Here is a 21337-nt window from a genome sequence, read left to right on the forward strand (position 1 = left end):
GGATGACAAGCCATTATTTATATGCATGTGATAATTACTAAGCTCTATGGGGTCCAATGTTTTATGCGTGTGATATCAGATTAATTTGATCACCTTATTAATGGATTCCTTGAGTGTTGGCCATTGATTTTAATTGTTTGTTAGATATTTACCGCTGTTCAAGTTCACAGAAATGTAAAATGTGCTAGTTATTTACATGGTTTGGATTGATTTAAAAGTCCATCACTATTCATGGCCCATTATGTGCACATCAAGCCACTCATATGAGGTTATTTATTTGATCATTATCCTACAAAATAAGTGGTCATAATTATTTGTAACAAAAAAATGTCTAATGATTAACATGAAATTTTCATTAGTGTGCCTCACTTTTCCAAGAAGACATTGGTGAGATGAACCTCACACATTTTGTTTGTGGTGAAAAAAGAATATATTAAAACTCTGATGGGCTTTGTAAAATAAAGGGACATCTTAAATGTAGATCAAACTCTACAGGGAGTTTGTAAAATAAATGGACATCTCAATAAATCACGGGACAATTCTTATGCAAAACTAGGAATTAGGACATAGTTTGGAGAGGTAAATCTCTATAAAATTTTCAAATGATATATAATGACTTTTTTTAAAAATATATATAATTAATATGAATCATTAAGTTAAAGCCCATCTCAATAAAGCACATGCCTATTCTTATGCTAAACCAATTATTAGGTGGAGACTATAGAATATAAAGAGTTGCCATGAGCTACTATTAAATTAATAACAATAGAATATTTAGACATGTTTTGAGTAATCATCATATACAACCACTCTAAAAGTCACCATACAAAACAAATTCTAGCATGAATATCTTATTACATATTATAGGCACTTTACATGTTGTCCAAACATGGACAACTATTTACCAGCAATTAATTCCCGTCTTAAATACATGCACGTAAAGTGTTTACAACTTAAAACTTTGCTGCCATCTGTTCGCGCAATTCAATCAAACACAAGGTCACATGTGTAATCGAGGGCTTGTATTTGGTTTACGTGCGCGATTAAGAAGTGCGGGTGTGCCACAGTCGCACTCGACTCAGTGTTTAGTTGAATGCCGGTGACCCCCGTGCTGAAATGACCGAGTAAGACCGAATTCAGAAATCCAATTGTCGAGTCAACCACTGGTTGTAATCAGTGATCAAGCAATTTATGAAGTGGTGAGGGTGAGTCCTTTCTGATGGATTATTTTTACCTTACATTAAGGACTTTTTTTCATCACCATTTACAACTAATGTGTTTCTCAAAAGAATAAAGATGAACAGATAAACTAAAAAGGCTAAAGCAATGCCGATTTTATTAATGTCTGATTGAGGCTCACTACAATTGACAAAGTAAAACAACCAGATACAATGAAAAAGATAAGTATATGATCTATCATAAGAACATACAATCCAGGAAGATGATTAGTAGGAAATGACTAGAAAGATTGATCTCCCAGGGACTCGGTTGATTGGGATCTAGTCGCTTAGGGTTCTGTATGTTTACACTAATCCCACGACACTGTAGCGATGGTGCTGAACAATAGCGTTCTATGCTAAAACTAAGCTCTGCCTAGATAAACGTAAAGATAGATGTAAAGACAGTATATTGTGTTTGGCGTGGCCCTTGAGCTCTTCATTGTGTGCTAGGGCTAAAAGTCGGGCGAGTTGGGTCAGGTTGGTGCTCAACCCTAACCCAACCCAATGTTCCTCTACTTCAACCCCAACCCAACCTAACCCAATCTTGGGTTGGGAATTCTCAACCCAAGCCCAACTCAAGCGGGCTCGGTCGGGTTGATCAGGTTGGTCGGGTGTATACGTGCTAATATTTTCGTTATTACATTAGTTTATTATATTTCAATATAGGACCTATTTTTTGTATCTATAATTTTATTAATTATATATGTGATTATTCATCATAAAGAACTTCATTTTTTTTCTTTAAAAAAACAGCTAAAGTATAAGACAACTACTCATTTAAAAGTCATGTAGCATAGCACGCAATCTATTTGGGAGAGAGAAATCCGGCATATCTTGTTAGCTTGAGTCATTGGAAATGACGTGGACAAATGAGACCTGACATCAATAGTGTGCCTTGGACAAAAACGATCCACACTCAATTATATTTTATAAGTAACTTGTATATTGATCGGGTTCGGCAACCCGAGACCTCAACCCGAGCCCAACCCAAGTTTCATTGGGTTGGTGTTTGTATAGCCCAAGCTTGAGATCGGACCTGATATATCCTGCTCGAGCCCAACCCAATGTTGTGTTGGTCATGGGTTGGTCGGGTTGAACTCGCCCAACTTTCAGCCCTATTGTGTGCTCCTTTTATAGGCTGTCAAGGCGGCAAAACTTTCGTTGAGTTTCTTTAATAGTCTAGGATCTTTGGCATCTACTGCTTGCATTCCGAATAGGAAGATCTACGTAAATATGAAATTGTTGGTTTTTAGATATCTACTTTTACGTGGATACTTTCCTATTGAATCTTCAGGAAACTATTGCATCTGCATTTGGGCTCAGTTAGAGTCATCTCCACCCTTCCTTCTCGGATCTCAATTCGATCAGGTCATTGTTACATCTAAATAACCCGATGAATGCTATTTTTACCCTTCCACAATCTCGCACCCTTATAATCGTGGAATTTGTGGGACACCATGATCTCCCATTTTCTTAATTGTGATCAATTCATAGATATGAGCTCAATCTATTGGTGCTAATCTTTTTTTGATTTGGGTCCGTATTACAATCAATTTACTCAATGTCTTGGTCCAATATTTGAATATTCAAGATCATTGTGATCACCAGGGCCTTAAACATTTTTGAAGAGATATCTAATTTTAAAAGGACTGTAAGAGATGTCCTTACTAAGTTATAACTAGATTATCATAGCTTCTTTTCCTTGGCAAGTCTTTCATACACGTGAATTATGACTATGTATCATTTAAGCAGCGTGAGTATGATTCTACATAAGCAATGGCTGCGAATCATGGCAACTTTTTCCTGGTTCATGCCAGTGCACGGAAAATGGGTGTGAACACCATCCATCCAAACCTATGCACGCGATCACACATGTAGGCCTCTTGGTTTGGGACCCCCACGGTCGATACGAAGCAGCGCAACGGTGATCCATGTACTTATAGCACGCACCCGAGACAACCGTTTGGACGACTGAACGCAGGCCATTCCTCCCGCACTCATTTCCAATTTAATCCCTGAACCTGATTCCCGGGAAACAAACACCTCCATTATCCGCTTTTCCCTCCCTTTCGCTCCCCGGTTTCAACATGGGAGGCGATTCTAGCACCAAAAGCAGCAAAAGAAAGAAGCGTTTGGATAACAGCAGTCCGTCATCTGCAAGCTCCGACAGCGAAAGCCCGGTGCGGCGGAAGAGCCGCCACCGCCACCGCAGCGAAAGCCACCGTAGTCGCAGCAGTCGTCACGGGTCTAGAAGAAGGGAGAGTGAGGGCACAGAAAGATCTCAGAAAAGGAAATCCAGGAAAGACGATAGAAAGGAGAGAAGGAAAAGGGAGCACCGAAAGAGGTCGAGGAGAGAGAGCAAACGGGAGGTCTCAGACAGCGACGGATCTCGTTCATCGGATGGCGTTGACGGGGATGATTATTCGGAGCCAGAGCTGAGGAATCCAGAGTCGGTCATTCGGGACATTCTGAAACGGTTCCCTGGTGTTGCGGATGATTTGAAACAGGTACGATCTTTGGCTGCCATTGTTGTAGATGGAAATGTAGATTTCTCTGTGGTCAGCAACCATGCAGCTGGGGTCCTCATTCCCGTGATCTAGACCATACATCTCATAGTTTAGACACCTGAAAAACCAGACTCCGTCTGATATCTCATTGGGCAGTGTCAGGTCGACTCAAAGACTTTACGAGGCATTTAAATAATTTTCCTATAGTAGCATGTGTATATAATTTGTAAATGGATGAATGGTGATTCTAGGAATGCGTGGCCTGCCTGACAGGTGGACTAGCTGGATTTTTTTGCAAGGAGATCTTCATGGTGGGCCCCATCCTTTGCCTGGCTTGGATGTCCTACACATGTGATAAGCTGGAACTACACATGAAATGGTTTACAGACAGCCATCCTCCTTTTAGAGTAATTCTTTTTCTTATTTAGATTGGTTAAACTGTGTATTGAAAGTTGAAACTAAAATCAAACTGTGTCTGTAGACTATTACCACTTGAAGGTCGACATGAATCAAAATTCAACAAAGCAACTGATGGTAATTCTGAATTTGAGAGAGGGAGGGAGGGAGATGAATCAAAATTCAACGAAGCAACTGATGGTAATTCTCTGAGAGAGAGAGAGAGAGAGAGAGAGAGAGTTCAATTAGCCTGTCTGATGCTGAGACCGAAAAAAAGCCACCCAAATCCTCAGACAAGCGTTTGCATAGAGAAACAAAGAAAGATAGAAAGCGAGAAGAATTCCATATTTAAGAACACACCAAAAGCTATGGCTTTAGTAGATAGCAATCCTAAGCTTAAAAATATAATTTATGGCCTTAATAGATAGCAATCCTAATCTTGTTCACACTCAACTACTAATAAAATAGCATAAACTGACTAAATTTAGGATTTCCATAACTTGTGCAATAGGTCAACCCAATCAGGGCTTCAATAAATTATGTAAGAAGCCAACCCAACTAAGACAAGCATCTTATCAAGTAAACTTGATAACCAAGCAAAGTTACTGTAAGTCTTCATAACTTTTGTAATTAGCTAACCAAACTAGGAGACCTATCTAATTAACAAATCTCACTAACCAAATTGTGGCACTGGAATGTATGCTACAAAGGATAGGGTGCGGGAACAAATGGATAAACTGGATGAGTGCATGTGTCTCATTGGCTTCTTTTTCAGTTTTGATAAATGGTTCGCCACACAGTTTCTCCAAAGCTTTAAGGGGCTTAAGGCAGGGGGACCCGCTCTCCCCCTTTTTGTTCGTGGTTGTATCCGAGGCTTTAAGTAGAATGTTAGCAAAAGGTCAAGAGGTGGGTCTAATAATGAGATTCAAAGGATCACTACAAGGGGATGGATATACCAGTTACAGTTTGAGAACGATATAATCTTGTTTTGTCATGTAGAGACTTCAAAGGTGGACAATTTGATGAAAATACTGGGGTGTTTTGAGAAGGTTTCAGGGTTAATGGTAAATGTAAGGAAAAGTGAGATGCTTGGTATTGGATTATTCAAGGAGGAAGTTTTTGGCTTTGCGTCCATCTTTGGGTGTCGTACATGGGAGTTTTCTTCCACTTTTTTGTGTCTTCTGTTATGTTTGGGAAAACTAGCAAATCATTTGTGGAGCAAGGTGATTGAAAGATTTGAGAGGAAGCTAATTAGGTGGGCAAATCATGCTCATTAAAGTAGCATTATCTATCCTCACTCTTTGCTTATTGTCTTTATTCAAGTGTCCAAGGTCAGTATTGGACAAGCTAGAAAAGCTGAGGTATGAGTTCTTGTGGAGAGGAGTCGGTGATAGGTATAAGTTTCATCTTCTCAAGTGGAAGAGGTTTGCAAACTGATTTTCGAAGGAGGAGCAGGTATAAGAGAGTTAGAATCTATGAATGTGGCATTGTTAGGGAAGCGACAAATGAGATTTTGCATGGAAGAGGGCAAGTTATGGGGAGAGGTTGTAGCCTCACAAAGAAAACTAAGCATTATCGGGCTTCAGGTATTTGGAAGGCTGTTAAGTCGATTGGTCCTTTGTTCAAGCAAAGATTCACTTTCTCTTTGGGACAGATCTCGTATTCATTTTTGGGAGGACTCTTGGTGTGGGGACAACCCCTTGGAAGTAGAATTCCCTTTGTTGTTAAGATTAGGCCTGTCAAAAAACATGTCAGTTGCTAGTTGTTACTCCCTCTTTGGCGGTAATGGTGTTTGGTGTCCCACTTGTTGCAAGGAGTTGTCAGACAAGGAGGCATTTGATTACGCTAAGCTATTGAAATGTCTACATAATATTCATCCTTCCCCGGTTTCACAGGATTCTCTGGCATGGAATGCTTCACCATTCAGAATTTTTTTAGTTTGTTCTTTCCACTAGATTCTTCGAAAAACAATGATCACACGGAGAAAGGAATTATTTCATGGGTTTTGGTTCTATGGTGCTCCAAATAAGGTGGCGGCCTTTACCTAGTTGGTAGGGAGAAAGAGAATCTTAACCATAGACAACCTCCAGAAAAGGTCTGTGATTCTTCCTAGTATTTGTCATGTGTATGAACAATGAAAAATTGATAGAGCATCTCTTCCTTCATTGTCCCTTCGGGTGGCAAGTTTGGAACACGTTTCTAGCAATATTTGAAGTTAATTGGGTAATGCCTTTTTCAGTAGACGTTCTATTATGGGATTCTAGCAAAGGAAGAATCAGTAGTTTGTTTCATGATCTCGCTAGCAGTTTTATGGAATATTTGGGGGGAATGAAACAGGCGATGCTTTCTCAACAAACAAGGTTCGTGGGAAGTAGTTTGGAAATCCAAACGAGATGTGCTAGAATGGGCGTCTGGGGTAAAGAATGTGAAAGCTTGTTAAATTATGTCTTTGCTTAGGTTGTAATGTTGGGCTTGTATTCTTTTCCGCTTCGACTTTTGTCTTAGTGGTTCTTTAATAAAATCGAATCAATTATCCTTCCGAAAAAAAAAACTGCATTATTGCAGGGCTAGTGGACTACTATAGTATATATATATATTTTTGAAAGAACTACTGTAGTATATTTCTGTAGTGTTGCAATAGCATGCTACTATAGTGTTACTGTAGATGCTATTATTGCTGATCCTGTTAAGGATGCCATGCATCAGTTTACACCATATGAATTGCCTATGCCATAGGATTCCCATATTGGAAATTTTTCCTTTATAAATGGCAACCAAAAGTTTATTAAGTCAAAGGAAAAAGAAGAGGCCTCTAGGGATGGATGATACAATCAACTAGGATGATGAAATATCATCAATGCCAATCCAGACTAGACCTCACCCCAGCAAATATCAATTTGATCCCTAGAAAGAACCTGGAAAACTTTAAGCCCAAATGCACAACAAATCACTACATTTCTTTTCCTTCGAAAATTGATTTCCTCCTTCGCTGATTTGTTATAGCTCTAGAGTTTTGCTCCTTCCAAATTGACCACAAGCCTATCAGATGAACTAGTAACTGAAGCACCCTTCTTTTCCTGCTCTACATCTTATGGCGCACTTGAAAGAGATACTAAATCTTGCTTGGCATCACCCAAACCGTTCCTAACAGCCCAAATAACCTGCTCCAAACATCCCCAACATAATTGCAATACATGAATTGGCAATTGATCATCTTCTCATTTCAGAGGCACAAAACACATGTTAGGGATGATCATATTCTTTCTTTGCAGCTGATAGCGAATTAGAACTTCCTTTTTTTAATGGGTGATAGAATTTGGGGCGATAGCCCAAGAAAATACACTGAGAAACCACCCAGTGGTTCACGAATCCGTATTGTCCAATTTTACCCAATATCTGGAATTTATGAATACCAAATGTGAAGCAACTCAAATAATGTTACAACTTCATCATCTTTAGATTCCGGCAAAATATTGGGCACCATATCAGACCACCCACATTCCTTTGGAAATGATCCTTCACCATAACTTCCAGATCGATTGCCACCTGAAACAGAGGGAAATTGCAGACAGAATTGACATTTATGCAATGCATAAGGTGTATTTTCTTCCTAATAAACTATGCTACAATTTCACGTCTTTAAGATTCCGCCAGAATGTTGGGCACCAAATCAAACCAATCGCAGTCCTTTGGAAATGATCCTTCACCATAGCTTCCTTATTGATTGCCACCTGAAACAGAAAAAGAAATTGCACAAATGATGTACACGGTGGATAGTTCCTCATAAACTATGATACTATTTCGTCATCCTTAAGATGCCAGCAGAATATTGGGGACCAAATCGGACTATCTGCATTCCTTTGGAAATGATCCTTCACCATTGCTTGCGTACTGATTACCACTTGATCAGGAAACTGCTGACAGAATTGACATTTAGGTAATGCACACGGTGGATTATTCCTAATAAACTATGATCAATTTCACCATTTTTAAGATTATGGCGGAATATTGGGCATTGAATCAGGCCATACTCATTCCTTTGGAAATGTTCCTTCACCATCTCTTGTGCATCGTTTGCCACCTGAAACAGATCAGGAACTGCACACAGTATCAACTATCAACTTTGACTAATGCACATGGTGAATTATTGCTAATAAACTAAGATACTGTTTTGTCATCTTTAAGATTCTGGAGGAATGTTGGGCACCAAATCAGACCATCCACATTCCTTTGGAAAGGACCCTCCATCATTGCTTCTTTATTGATTGCCACCTGAAACAGATCAGGAAACTGCACACTAAGGGTGCAACTTGGTTGTGTCGAGGGCCAACCCAAACCCAACTCAACCTCAAGAAGACCCAACCCGCAGCCTGACCCAACCGAATTCCAGTCAGAGGAGCTGAAACTGAACCCAACCTCATTTCCTCTGCACTCGATCTAACCTGACCCAAATCCATGTGATTATTCCCAATCCGAACTAACCTTACCTGAATTTTCTCAACCCGAATCCAACACGATTTCAAATCGGGTTGGCGTTTTCCAACCTGACCCAAGGACATTGACAACCTGACCAACCCAACCTGAACTCAGGTTGTGTTGATCACGTTCGGGTTGACTCGAAGCCAAGTTGCAGCCCTACTGCACACGGGCTCAACATTTAAGTAATGCACACGGTAGAATGTTCCTAATATATTTTGTTTACTGTTGCTGCAGCTTCTGCAAATGATTGATGGTGGGCAGGCTGTTGATACAAGGGGAATGTCTGACGCATCTTTGGTGAAAATCCTGAAGAAACTTTTCCTGTCCTTAAACCTCAAACAAAAAGACACTGGAGTTTTCTTACTGCCGCCAAAAGCTTGTCCTACTTTGGAGATTGTTGGGCCTGTAATTTACTCACATCTGAGACCCACAGAAAATCAGTCTCCACTTCCCGAATCACCGAAGGGAATACCATCTTTACCATCAGAAGAAGAATGTAGAAAAGCTACAGATGAAGCTGGTGGTGGGCAATCCACAAGACTTGATGTGGGAGATGACTCTTCTGTTTCCTGTAAAAAAAGGCAATGCCATATTCTCTCTCCTTCTCCCTCTCTCTCTCTCTCTCTCTCAAACAGTTTGTCACATAAGATCTATGCAGGTCTCTTCTCACAGTACATGTGGCAAACACTTGCGGTGATTGGTACTGTTGTTCTCGTGGGACACCAAGTAGATAAGCCGATTAATGAAAAGAAAGAGGGCAGTCGCAGCCAACTTATCGGTGTCCTGCAAAAGAACAATCTTAGGAGGTCCACATTCAACCAATGTAATTCAAAATGACTAAAAATTACTAAATGGCGGGAGTTGTCCCATCACCACAACTTTTTTTCCCCTATAGTCACATCCATGTGGTGGCCGACCAGACCGACGGTCCTGATCACCACACATTTTTCACGTGTACCATGTGGAATTTATATGATGAGAACTGTATATTTGCATCACTCAGTCTTGTATCCTGCATACTGGCTTTGAATATCAGTAATACATGCCTTTTCAATGAAGGCCTTTTCCCCTCACTTTGGAGTAGCTGTTGTTTTGTCTCCAGTGAATGTTTCTTGAAGGATCGTGTATGGGATGGCTGCTAATGCTATATTTACTGTGAGGAATAAGTTTTTGATTGTACTTGTTTGGATATAACATTTTCTGACATTATGAGGAATTGGAGCTGGTTTTTCCAAGATGTAGCTTGAGTTTTCTCTTTTTGGCTTCCGAGGGGCCTGTCCTAATTATCTTTTGCTCTAGTGGGCTGGAGGGATGGCATCCCTCCTGTGTGCTTTGTTTCTTCCTTGACTTTTGCTAACAAATGGCTATCATTATAAAAGAAAGAAAGAAAGAAAGAAAGAAAAAAACCGACGTGTCTTTGAGCATCACTTTTATCTTTCTTTTCTTTATGGCTTGAAACAATTGTCACCATAATTCATTTTCATTCTAAATTATTGAATCGGATCAAAGATCAGTGAATCTTCTTAAAAATGAGAAAGCACAATCTTATTGCACCTTTCTTTTCTTAATCACACTGCGACTAATGTGGTACACATTTGCTTGTTTGTCCTTGGAAAAGAACTAGAGAGAGGGAGGGAGCTATTGAATTGAAAGTAAGAAGTTCAGCTCCACTTGCAATTTCTTTTCTCATTCTCATTGACATTTTTATATGCAATTAGCCAAAATCTAATCAAGGTGTTCACTAAATTTCCAGAACAAAAATGTCAAACCACCTCGCCCAGATGTACTGATTGGAAAGAGGACAACTACCTTTCCATAATAGTTTGTGCAAAACTCTATTTTCACCATGCAGTCTTCTTCTCCTTTTTTTTTTTTCCCTTTTTTTCCTTTTTTCCACATGATTCTATCTTCCTGGCGAGCCATTTGATGGTGCTGGTTCTAATCTCCAGAATCCAGATCTCACAGAAAGAGCCTGTTGTTTGTATTTTGCCATATGAGGATTCAACACTTAATGGTAATGAAAATATTATTGCACTTGCTAATAGAAGTTGCAGCTTTGGGCTCTTCCTGGCGACCCTCAGGGACTTATTAGTTCCTGTTGGAGGGATAGTAGCTCATCCGGTGCAGGGCTCCTTGTACCTAGGAATCCTATTGGGTCCTGGTACTTGTCGAATCAATTCCTCACCAATAGTTGGGCGTATTTGCCTCCAAACAGCTGCCAGAGAATAGGAAATTAGCATGGTTTTGAATATCGTCCACAATCGAGTCGGATCGGTATCAGTGGAGAATGAAACAATAAATTGGGTGAATCATGCCCTGAAACAAGACCGAGCTAGGGATGCGACTGAGTTGGAACAAATTGTATCGGTTTCAGTCTCCGGATAAGTCACACTTCGTAACTGCTATTTAAAAGCCTGAGTTAGAGGCCTCGCACACCACTTTTCCAGTCAAGGTTTATTCAATGATCATTCTCAATACTAAATCTTTTTCTTTTCATGAAGCTGCCAGCTTAAGGGTCAGCCTTTTTGGTCATAGTCAGCCCAGAGGAGCTGTAATGAAATTTCGCTGTATTATTTATGTTGCATGACTGCCACTTACCAAGGATGGGAGCATTAAACTTCTTTAGGCTGATGATCCCTAAAGATTTTTCCTCTTGTAGACAGCTTACCAATATGCACATTTATTTCCTGCTTGTCACCACCCAAAAGAAGTTTCATTGAATTCTTTTCATTTTTTCTACTCCAGTTGCACCCAAAATCCAATAACTAGCCAGCAGCTTGATAGCCGAGTTGGTTAGAAAGTCTATGATCCTGAGGCATGACCTTAGTTCGAGTTCGCTGAGGACAATTTCTGAGTTAAAGTGAGGCAGTGGGTCCTGAAGCTCCACCAAAAAAAGTCGAAATTTACAGTCGTGCTGATTAGAAAGACATGCATTCATAAACATATTGATCCGAAAAGGCCCACATTTTATTGCCCCAATTTTATGCTGTCTATGTAACATGGCTTGTTTAGTGATATTTTAACTAGTGATGTTTTTGTACTCCATAGCCTCATCTATAGAAATCCGTCAGGCTCAGGCTTATCAAGTCCATGATAATGGAGTGACAAACTAATTGTTGGATGTTTTTCTCTCATAAAATGCACAATTTTTTATTATGTAAATTCATTTGAGTCATACTTGTTAAGTTTCTACTTCTCTGGTTCTTCTGGATCTCTAGTTTCCAAATGTAGCTGTTTGGACATTGCAATGCTCGTCTTGTGACATTGTTTACAATGCATATGTACTGGCATCTACTGGTGTTGAAAACATCAAGAAAATGTCATCTTTATAGTTGTTTCAACTATAGTTGCATTAGGTGTGAAGGGAAGTGGCAAGTGGCAACAGATTCGAGTGCGCGGGTGAGGAAGCATCTGTTTCAAAATGTTATCAAGGACTAACAGCTAGGAAGTGGGAGCAAGAGTGTGAGTCCGAAGTGTGATTCAAAGTGGGGGAGGCACTTGGGTAGAAGGTTCGTGCAACTCCTCCCGTGGTACTCAGAACCTCTAGTCTAACCCTTGGTGGATCTTATCAGTGAAGGTACTTTCTAGTTGGACAACCATGGATGTCAAATTTTTTCCATCAGAAATGATGGAAATCATGCTTGAAATTGATCCCTACTCTCTCAACCAACTAAATATGATCTCTATTGAAACACTATCTGGATACATTAACGAATCTCCCGATGGTGAGGATGGGAAATGATGCTTGAAGCCTACATTTCCTTCCATAAAGAGGAACATCGCTCCATCGAGACAATGAATAGGTATCAACGATACAGGGCAATGTACTTGGTCCTCCTTAGCCAACAAGCTAGTAACAAAGTTAGCTTCCTTGGACACGTGGTTGAAAGTAATGATCACAAAAGCAACATGGCGTGTAAGGTAAAGGTGGAGGTTTGGGTATTAGTAGCTTAAAAATCCATGAACACAGCTCTGCTAGGTAAATGGCTATGGAGATCTGCGGAAGAGGAATGTTGCTTGTGGAATCGGGTTGTCCATAGAAAATATGTGGTAGTTGATCGTGGGTGGTTTCCTTGGGTTTCGATTCAATGTAAGGCCTTTGGAAGTGGCGAATTCTTTTAGAAGAGAATCTCTTTTATTCCTGGGGAAGGCTCCAAAATTTGCCTCTTGTTGGATAGATGGTGTTGACATGGCCCTCTTTGTTCACCTTCACTCTTCAGTGTGTTGGAATGTGGTTTAGAATCCAAATTTGCACAGAAATCTCTCTGGTGCAAGAATTGAAGAATTGCCCCGCTTGATGGGCCTTATTTGGCAATTTAGGGTAAAAAAGTGGTCATGGAACACTGACAGATCAGGTCGTTTCTTGGTTAGGTCTTTCTACTTGGTTGTGGTTGGGCATCCTCCCTTGAGCTCGAGGGACCCAATCCACCTAGTATGAAAATATAAATGTCCTCCCTGTGTCTGGAGTGCTTATGATCGACAACTTAAGGAAAAGAGACTTTACATTAAAAATGGTGCATCATGTGCCTTAACTCTTAAGGATGAGGAATAGGTGAACTACCTCTTCATTGCACATGATATTTTAGTAGAAAATCCTCACTATGTTGGAGGTGGGGTGGGTGATGCCATATTCTTTGGGGGAGCTGATGGGGGTGCATCTTCGCGGAACGAAGGTTTGCAAGAAGAAGACATCTATATCGCTCTTATTCTTGATTGTGGTTCTTTGGGTGATTTTACAGAGAGCTCAACAACCGAATATTCCAAGACGAGTTGTGTCAATTCGATGTGGTTTTCCCTAAAGCTAAGGGGATGATTATGGATTGGGCAATTGCGTCGAAGGTTTTTGGTGAAAATCATGCGGCCCTTTTGGTCGGATATTGGGGAGCTTCTCCTTTGTATATGGAATGATGTCTTGTCATCTTTTTGTGTTCTAATAAAATTTAGGTATTCTTAAAAAATTGTAATGATCGCGAAAGATGACCTCGGTCATAGCTCATTAATGATAGAAGAAACTTTGAAGGGGCCGAAACATTGCTGGATGCCCATGCAAGTGTATTGTGCAAGTCTCCTTCAACGATTAAACACCGTCCAAGATGATGCCAATTGCGGTTCTATTGTGGATAACTCTGCTTGATTAAGTTCCCCCATCAACTAGACCAGGAAAGAGAGTCTGATGGCTCTTGAGTCATCCATTTATTCATAAGCATAGGGATTGCTAGAGGAACTCCATCTACATTTTGAACTTCAACCACCTACTAGGGGGCTTGGTGATATCGGACCATCTGATAAATGAAGAAGGGTCGAAGGGTGGTCCCTTTCCTGGCTGTTTGACGTTCAAGATTGATTTTAGACTAGGTGCATTCGAGGATTCTGATTGGAGACCAAACCCATCCAAGGATACCGATTGAGGATAAGGTCAATCCGACAACCCCAATTGAAGATCTGAGCAACATCAAGGGTCCAAATTGGAGTGATTAAAGATGTGGACCACTATATGATCTAGACTGATTTAGTGGTCCAGTTGGACTTTGGGGCCAAGACCCAATTATACCATGGGGCCCACAACTCTATATGGCTGAGTTTTAGAGCTTTATACAAAATTTATACACAGGCAACTATACAAACCTAAAGAGAGCCATTCGGTTGTGTATAAATAGTGCAGACAATATTTGTAGTCTTCTTGGATTAGTTTCCTTATTTGCTGGCTTCTTCTTCTCATCATCATCATCATTATCATCATTATCATTATGATTACTACTAATCAATAGGGCTCTGACTGTTGTTCTTAATGGTAGATGTCCATTACAAATCCTATGGCCACATACTTCTCTATTTGGCTTACCACTAAAAGTGTTTGGATGCACTTGTTTTGTTCACATTCTTGGACCCTCGTGTTTCAAATTCAAACCACAATTTGTAAAGTGTGTATTTCTCAGGTATCGGTTTCTTAAAAAGGTACAAATGTTACTGACCTGAGACCCAAAAGTGCTACGTCCTAAGGATGTCACATTTTTTGAAAATGTACCTTATTTTAGCAACCACAGAAATACACATATGCCACCACTTCTTCTTCCAATTATTGATGGACCCCAAGATGAAGATGTATCCAGTACACTTTTGTTCCAACCAAAGGAATCATGGGCTATTCTCAAAAGAAGAAAAATCCTACTCTTCTTGAACACCACCACTCATGTCTTCCTATTGGTAATTATTTCTCATATAAGTGTTTATCTCGTACCTATAGGTCATATTTTGCATGTATCTCATTTGTGTGTATTCCTAGTAAGATTGCAGATGCCCTAAATGACCCTTAATGGAAAGCAACCATGGTAGAGGAGATGTCTGCCCTTGAAAATCAACATACTTGGGATTTGATCTCTCTTCCAATAGGCAAACATGTGGTGGTTTGTAAATGGGTGTTTATAGTCAAATAGACCCATTGGCACCATTGATCGATAGGAGGCAAGAGTTGTCGAGAAGGGTTTCACACAGAAGTATGGCGAGGATTAAGATGAAATATTTGCTCCATTGGCCAAATTAAACTCTGTTCGCATACTCTTATCCATCACTATGAGTTGTAATAGGCCCCTACATAAACTAGATTTCAAAAATACATTTTTATATGGTGATCTTCATGAAGAAAGATACATGACTCCTTTCCCCCGTTTTCTACTTATAGGGGAGATTAGACGAGTATATCACCTTCGTGGACTTAAATAGTCGCCTTGTGCCTGGTTTGAAAAACTTGGCGATACAATCTTCCACATCAGGTTTAAAAGAAGTGTTGTTGATCATTTTGTATTTATCAGACATATGGATGGCCATATGACGATTCTTGTTGTCTATGTTGATGACATCATTCTCATTGGTACAAGTCTCTTCGAAATTGCGAAGGTTGGGAAGTTCTTAGCTTTCTCATTTGAAATGAAGAATCTAGGGTTGCTAAAGTCCTTTGTCACTAAGGTTTCTCACTCTAAACGAGGAATATCTCTCTAAAAAAATATGCCCTTGACCTTTTTCCGAGGCTGGATTACTTAGGGCCCTACCTGTTGGTACTCTTGTTGAAGTCAATCATAAATTGCACGAATGACAGTTTGATGAAATTGATAATCCTGGGATGTATTGTCGAGTAGTGGGATGCTTAATCTATCTCAATTTTACAAGGTTAGACATCTCCTATGTTGTTGGCATTGTAAGTCACTTCATGCAACAACCATGTTGTCATCATTTCAATGTAGTTTATTAACTACTTCATTATTTGAAGGGTGCACCTGGTTGTGGTCTTCTTTATTCCAATCATGGACACTTGAATATCAGCATATTTTGTGATGCTGATTGTTTTGATTCTTCCTCCGATAGGCGCTCTACTATAAGGTATTGTACTTTTGATGGAGGAAATTCTGTCACATGGAAAAGAAACAATTTGTTGCCTCCTGTTTATTCGCTAAAGCTGAATATCATGCAATGTCTCATACTGCTTGTGAACTGATCTAGGTGAAGGCTCTTCTTTAGGATATAAGATTTCCAACATCTTCCTCCATTCATCTACATTGTGACAACTAGGCAGCCAACAGCCATACATACTGCATTGAATCCATTCTTCCATGAACGTACTAAGCACATGGAGTTGACTATCGGGGTGGGGGGGTTAGTGTTTATAGACTTAGGTATGCGGCGTACGCTTGGAGAACACCATACCCAATATTGCATATTCTCTTGTGTATATCTACATACTAATTTACAGTTTTGGCAGTCATAGGACAGCTAGCACAGACAACCTGTGTATCTTATCTTTTGCAAACAGTTTTGCTCTTTAAATAGATTTACAAGGAGAAACAAACACAAGAGAATACTCTCCCTTCATGATTATTTCTCTACTTTTGATTTCCATATGCCATATGCTCTCTGATGGGGTTTTGCTAGTCTTATGTGATGAGGACATCTAAGCACCATACTAGAGGAAGAGGGCGGAGCCGGTCTCCTTATGGCTAAACGAACATTACATGGGGCTTACTTAGCCCAATCCACATTCCTAGCCACGTTGAAGACCCCATGTGCATGTTCGTGCATCTTGAAGACCCTGCACTAGGAAGATGCACGTGAGTTGTATATAAGAGCTTGATGGACATGATGATTGGACCATTGGATCGTTATCATTGAACATCTTGATCGTGGACTCCCATGGGTCATGAAATAATTTAGTTATTTAGATTATTTACATGCTTTGTTATTTTTGGTATAACTTATATTTGTGTTGACATTAGGGAGTTAGGAACAACTTTTAATTTATTAAGCGTCTTTATGTTGAGAATCTTATCTGAGAGTGTCTTTTTGTAAAAAGTCTTTTATGAGACTATTAAAGAGAAAGATGGGTGTATGAAGCCCTAATGCCATTATTTTGAAAAAAAAAAAAGAAGCTGTGTGTTTTCTTCTTCATGTGATTTGAAGAATACTCCACGTGATTTGGAGCTTGGGAGTGATGTGATTCCATTTCCCATTCAATGGAGGTGCGGGGCTTCCATCTATCATCTCCCTTCCTTTCTATCCCAAAGAGGATTTTTTCCAAAAACTTCATATCTCTTCTTCCATTCCTATCCAAAGCCATCCAAATCATCTTTTTTTCAACTTTTCATCATCCAACTTTAACCCCAACTGAAATAAACAATTAAGGATCCAAAAACCCGTAGCCAACGACCCACACGTGCGGGGCCCTTGGCTGACTGTATGGACAACTGCTCAATCCGTTGATTTTCCCTTGCTTCCCCCATCAAAACCCCTTGATTCCCCATCCATAACCCTACTCTAAACCCAAGATCCCCAATTTCCTATTTTCCCCGATTTCTAAAAACTCTAATTCCAAAATCCCCAATTCCCATGAACCCTAATTTTCCAAAATTCAGATTTTCCCTTTCCTAACCCTAATCATAAAACCTACAAGATAGTCCCTTGAGTGTGGAACTTGCCTATGATAAATTGGAAGTTCTAGCCTTCCACCGGGCCTAGTTTTAATTGATTTATGTGATTTCTTAGCATATGAGCATGTGATGTATGTTAAATCAGATTTTATTTCCTATCGTTTACTCTTAATTACTTGATGGGTTAACATCTTTTTTTAATTGAATTACTTTATGGACTCTTTCATAATCTCCACGTTGCATGTTAGCATTAAATCATGTGTCCTGCATTATTATGTGTGGGACATAGCCCCATGTCATCATTGTAGGTGCTGTACCTTGATTCCTAACCTATTAGCAGTTTCGGTAAAGCCTTGCTTGATAGTTCTCTAGTTCTAAAGTCATGATACAAGAGATTGTTAACATTGAAGTGTATTTAACTATACCATTCTTCATTGCATGCTGTTCCGTTGTTGAATCCACATAGGAGTTGAGTCACATGGTCTTGATTGTGTGGTTCGGGGTTATATCAGTAGAGAATGGTTTGATGATTGTAGTGTGAAGAAAAGAGGAGAAGAGTGAGGAGAAGAAAAAGAAAGAGGAGAGTTTTGGAAAAGATGTTGTGTTGGGTTCTACATGCTCTAACACAATAATTTATTATAATAGAGCATATAGTACACCGCAGGAGAAGAGGAAAGTGTGCACATGCATTAGCATACGTATTCTCTATACTCCCCCTCAAGTTGGTGCATAGATGTTGATCATGCCCAATTTGTCATGAACACGATGAAGAGCATCTCGACTGAAGGACTTTGTAAGAACATTAGCAAGTTGATCCCCGGATCGAACAAAAGGGGTAACGATTTCCTTAGAAGCAACTCTCCCGAATAAAGTGACAGTCGACCTCAATATGCTTGGTTCGCTTGTGGAAAATCGGGTTACGAGCAATACGGATAACCGCTTTGTTGTCACAGTGAAGAGGAACAAGATCTGAAGGAGGATAGCCAAGTTCTTCAAGAAGGTTGCGAAGCCACACGAGTTCACACGTTGCATGAGCCATAGTAAGATATTCGGCTTCAACTGAGGACTGAGCAACAACCGGTTGCTTCTCGCTCTTCCATGTTATAAGATTGCCACCTAGGGAGGTATAGAAGCCAGATGTAGAGCAACGATCATAAGTACTACTTGCACAATTAACATCGGAATAGCCAGAAAGATGAAGATGACCATGTAACTGAAAGTGGAGGCCAAGACACGGGGCTGATTTTAGATACCGAAGTATGCGGTAGACATCCGTGAGATGGGAGGTACGGGGAGCTTGTATGAATTGGCTAATAACGCCCACCGTAAATGAGAGATATGGGCGAGTAATAGTCAGGTGAATAAGCCAGCCTACAAGTCGTCGATACATCTCGGGATCAGTAAGGAGAGCACCATCATCTGGTCGAAGCGTCTGCGAAGTATCCATGGGAATGGTAGCGGGCTTGCACCTTAACATGCCGGTCTCCATGAGAAGATTGAGCACATATTTTCGTTGTGATAAGACCAATTTGGATGAGGAGCGACCAACTTCAATTCCAAGGAAGTAGCGAAGAGGACTAAGATCCTTGATTTCAAACTTGGTCTTAAAAAATTCTTTGACCTCCCCCATTCCAATAGAATTACTACCGAACAGAACAATATCTTCCACATAGACGATGAGAACCATGATGCCCGTTGATCGACGACATATAAAGAGAGAATGATCTGCATGACTACGAACAAAGCCGAACTCCAAGAGAGCCTGACTGAATTTTTTGAACCATGCACGGGGGGATTGTTTGAGTTTATAAAGAGCCTTCTTCAACCGACATACAAGTGCAGGGTTGTGGGAAGCAACAAAGCCAGGTGGTTAATGCATGTAGACTTCATCAAGTTTATGCCCTAAGGTCCCCTTGGAGAAATGCATTATTAACATCAAGTTGAAACAATGGTCATAATAAATTAACGGCTAAGGAGATCACAATGTGAATCGAATTAAGCTTAACCACCGGAGAGAATGTCTCGAAGTAATCCACACCATGAGTCTGTGTGTAACCCTTGGCAACAAGACATGCTTTAGAGCGACCAATGGAGCCATCTAGAAAAAACTTGATCGTATAAACCCATCGACATCCAACAGGTTTATGCCCTAAAGGAAGTGACACAAGGTCCCAAGTATGATTTTTCTCAAGAGCAGACATTTCTTCTATCATCTCCTTCGTCTAATTAGGACTTTGAATAGCATGTGAGAGAGACCGAGGAATAGTCTGTGCTGAAAGGGAAGCTGCAAACGACTGAAAAGATGGTGAAAGATGATCATATGAAACGAAATTACTAATGAGGTATTGAGTACAAGATCGTGACCCTTTGCGCAAGGCAATCGGGAGATCTAAACTCGAGGTAGGAGAGTCACCTAAGCCAACATCCAAAGTGAGCGGAAGGGTGGATGGCTGAGCGTGTGAAGATTTATCTCGACGATGATACACCCGCAGAGGCTTAGGGTCGCCCAAATCACCAACATGATGTTGAACGGAGGGGAGAAGAGTTTCCTCGTGATCACTAGTGGAGAGAGGAAGAGGATGAGACTCATACTCCCCCTGACTCGTAAGAGGATCACAGAGGGATCGGCCTGAAGCTGAGAAAAAAAGAAATATCCTCAAAGAAGGTTACATCGGCAAAGACATATTTCTTGCGAGTCAATGGGTCAAAACATTTATAGCATTTATGACTCCGAGTATACCCTAAAAAGACACACTTAATTGCCACGGGGCTAAGTTTATCATTACTTCCATCCAAAATTTGAAGAAAGCATGTACAACCAAAAACTTTAGGTGGTAGAAGAAATGGATTATCATTAGGATACAATATACTAAATGAAGATTTGTAAGACAGGATATGTGAGGGTATACGATTAATAAGAAAAGTAGCAGTTAAAAGAGCATCACCCCAAAAATGTTTAGGTAAGTGCATATCAAGAAGAATGGTGCAAGCGACTTCAAGAAGATGATGATTCTTTCATTCTGCGATACTATTTTGTTGAGGTGTGCGAGCACACGATATCGTAGATAAAATACCATGTTCTTGCAAGAAGGATAGAAAGGCAGTAAACATGTATTCCCCCCCATTATCAGAATGGGGGGTTTTTATGGAACATTGAAATTGAGTGCACACTTCATGATAAAACACTTTAAATGCATCAAACACTTCACTTTTAGATTTCAAAAGATAAATCCAAGTCATGCGTGAATAATCATCAATAAAGGTAACAAAATATCTAAATCCAAATGTGGAGGTAATTGGAGTTGGTCCCCAGACATCCGAGTGAACCAAAATAAAAGGTTGAGATTTCTTCCCAGAAGAGCTAAGAGGAAACGTAGCACGATGATGCTTAGACAATTCACAAATATCACAGCATAACGGTTTAGTGACAGATAAGGAGGGAAGCAAAATTCTCAATCTAGCTATGGATGGGTGGCCTAAGCGGCAGTGCCACCGTGTCATGGACTCTTGATCCAGAGAAATGGTACTAGAAGCTGCAACGGGTGTATCATCGAGAAAATAAATGCCTCCTCACTCACCCCCCACCAATCACTCTCTTCGTCTGTAGGTCCTGGAACAAACAATAAGAAGGCAAAAAGGTAATGGAACAATTTAATGATTTAGTAAGAGAGTTAACAGACAATAAGTTTATTGGAAAACGTGGCACATGCAAAACTGATGATAGACAGAAGAAGAAAGAGGGATGAAACCAATCCCAGAGATGTGAGTTTGGGTTCCATCTGCGATTATGACATACTGAGTGTGGGGAGAAGGAGAATAA

The 21337-nt window shown here is 40.2% G+C and overlaps 1 protein-coding gene across 1 annotated transcript in view; it reads left to right on the forward strand.

The window, feature by feature from the left end:
- The first annotated feature begins 3181 nt into the window (after positions 1–3181).
- LOC131237424 (uncharacterized) overlaps positions 3182–21337 on the forward strand; it is a 51386-nt gene continuing 33230 nt past the window's right edge. The window contains exons 1-2 of the mRNA XM_058235172.1: positions 3182–3727; positions 8837–9183. Coding sequence (XP_058091155.1) covers positions 3308–3727; positions 8837–9183 — 767 coding nt within the window. The 5' untranslated portion in view covers positions 3182–3307. The remainder of the gene's footprint in view (positions 3728–8836; positions 9184–21337) is intronic.

This window comes from Magnolia sinica, chromosome 2 (genome assembly GCF_029962835.1).
Source record: "Magnolia sinica isolate HGM2019 chromosome 2, MsV1, whole genome shotgun sequence".
NCBI lineage: Eukaryota > Viridiplantae > Streptophyta > Magnoliopsida > Magnoliales > Magnoliaceae > Magnolia > Magnolia sinica.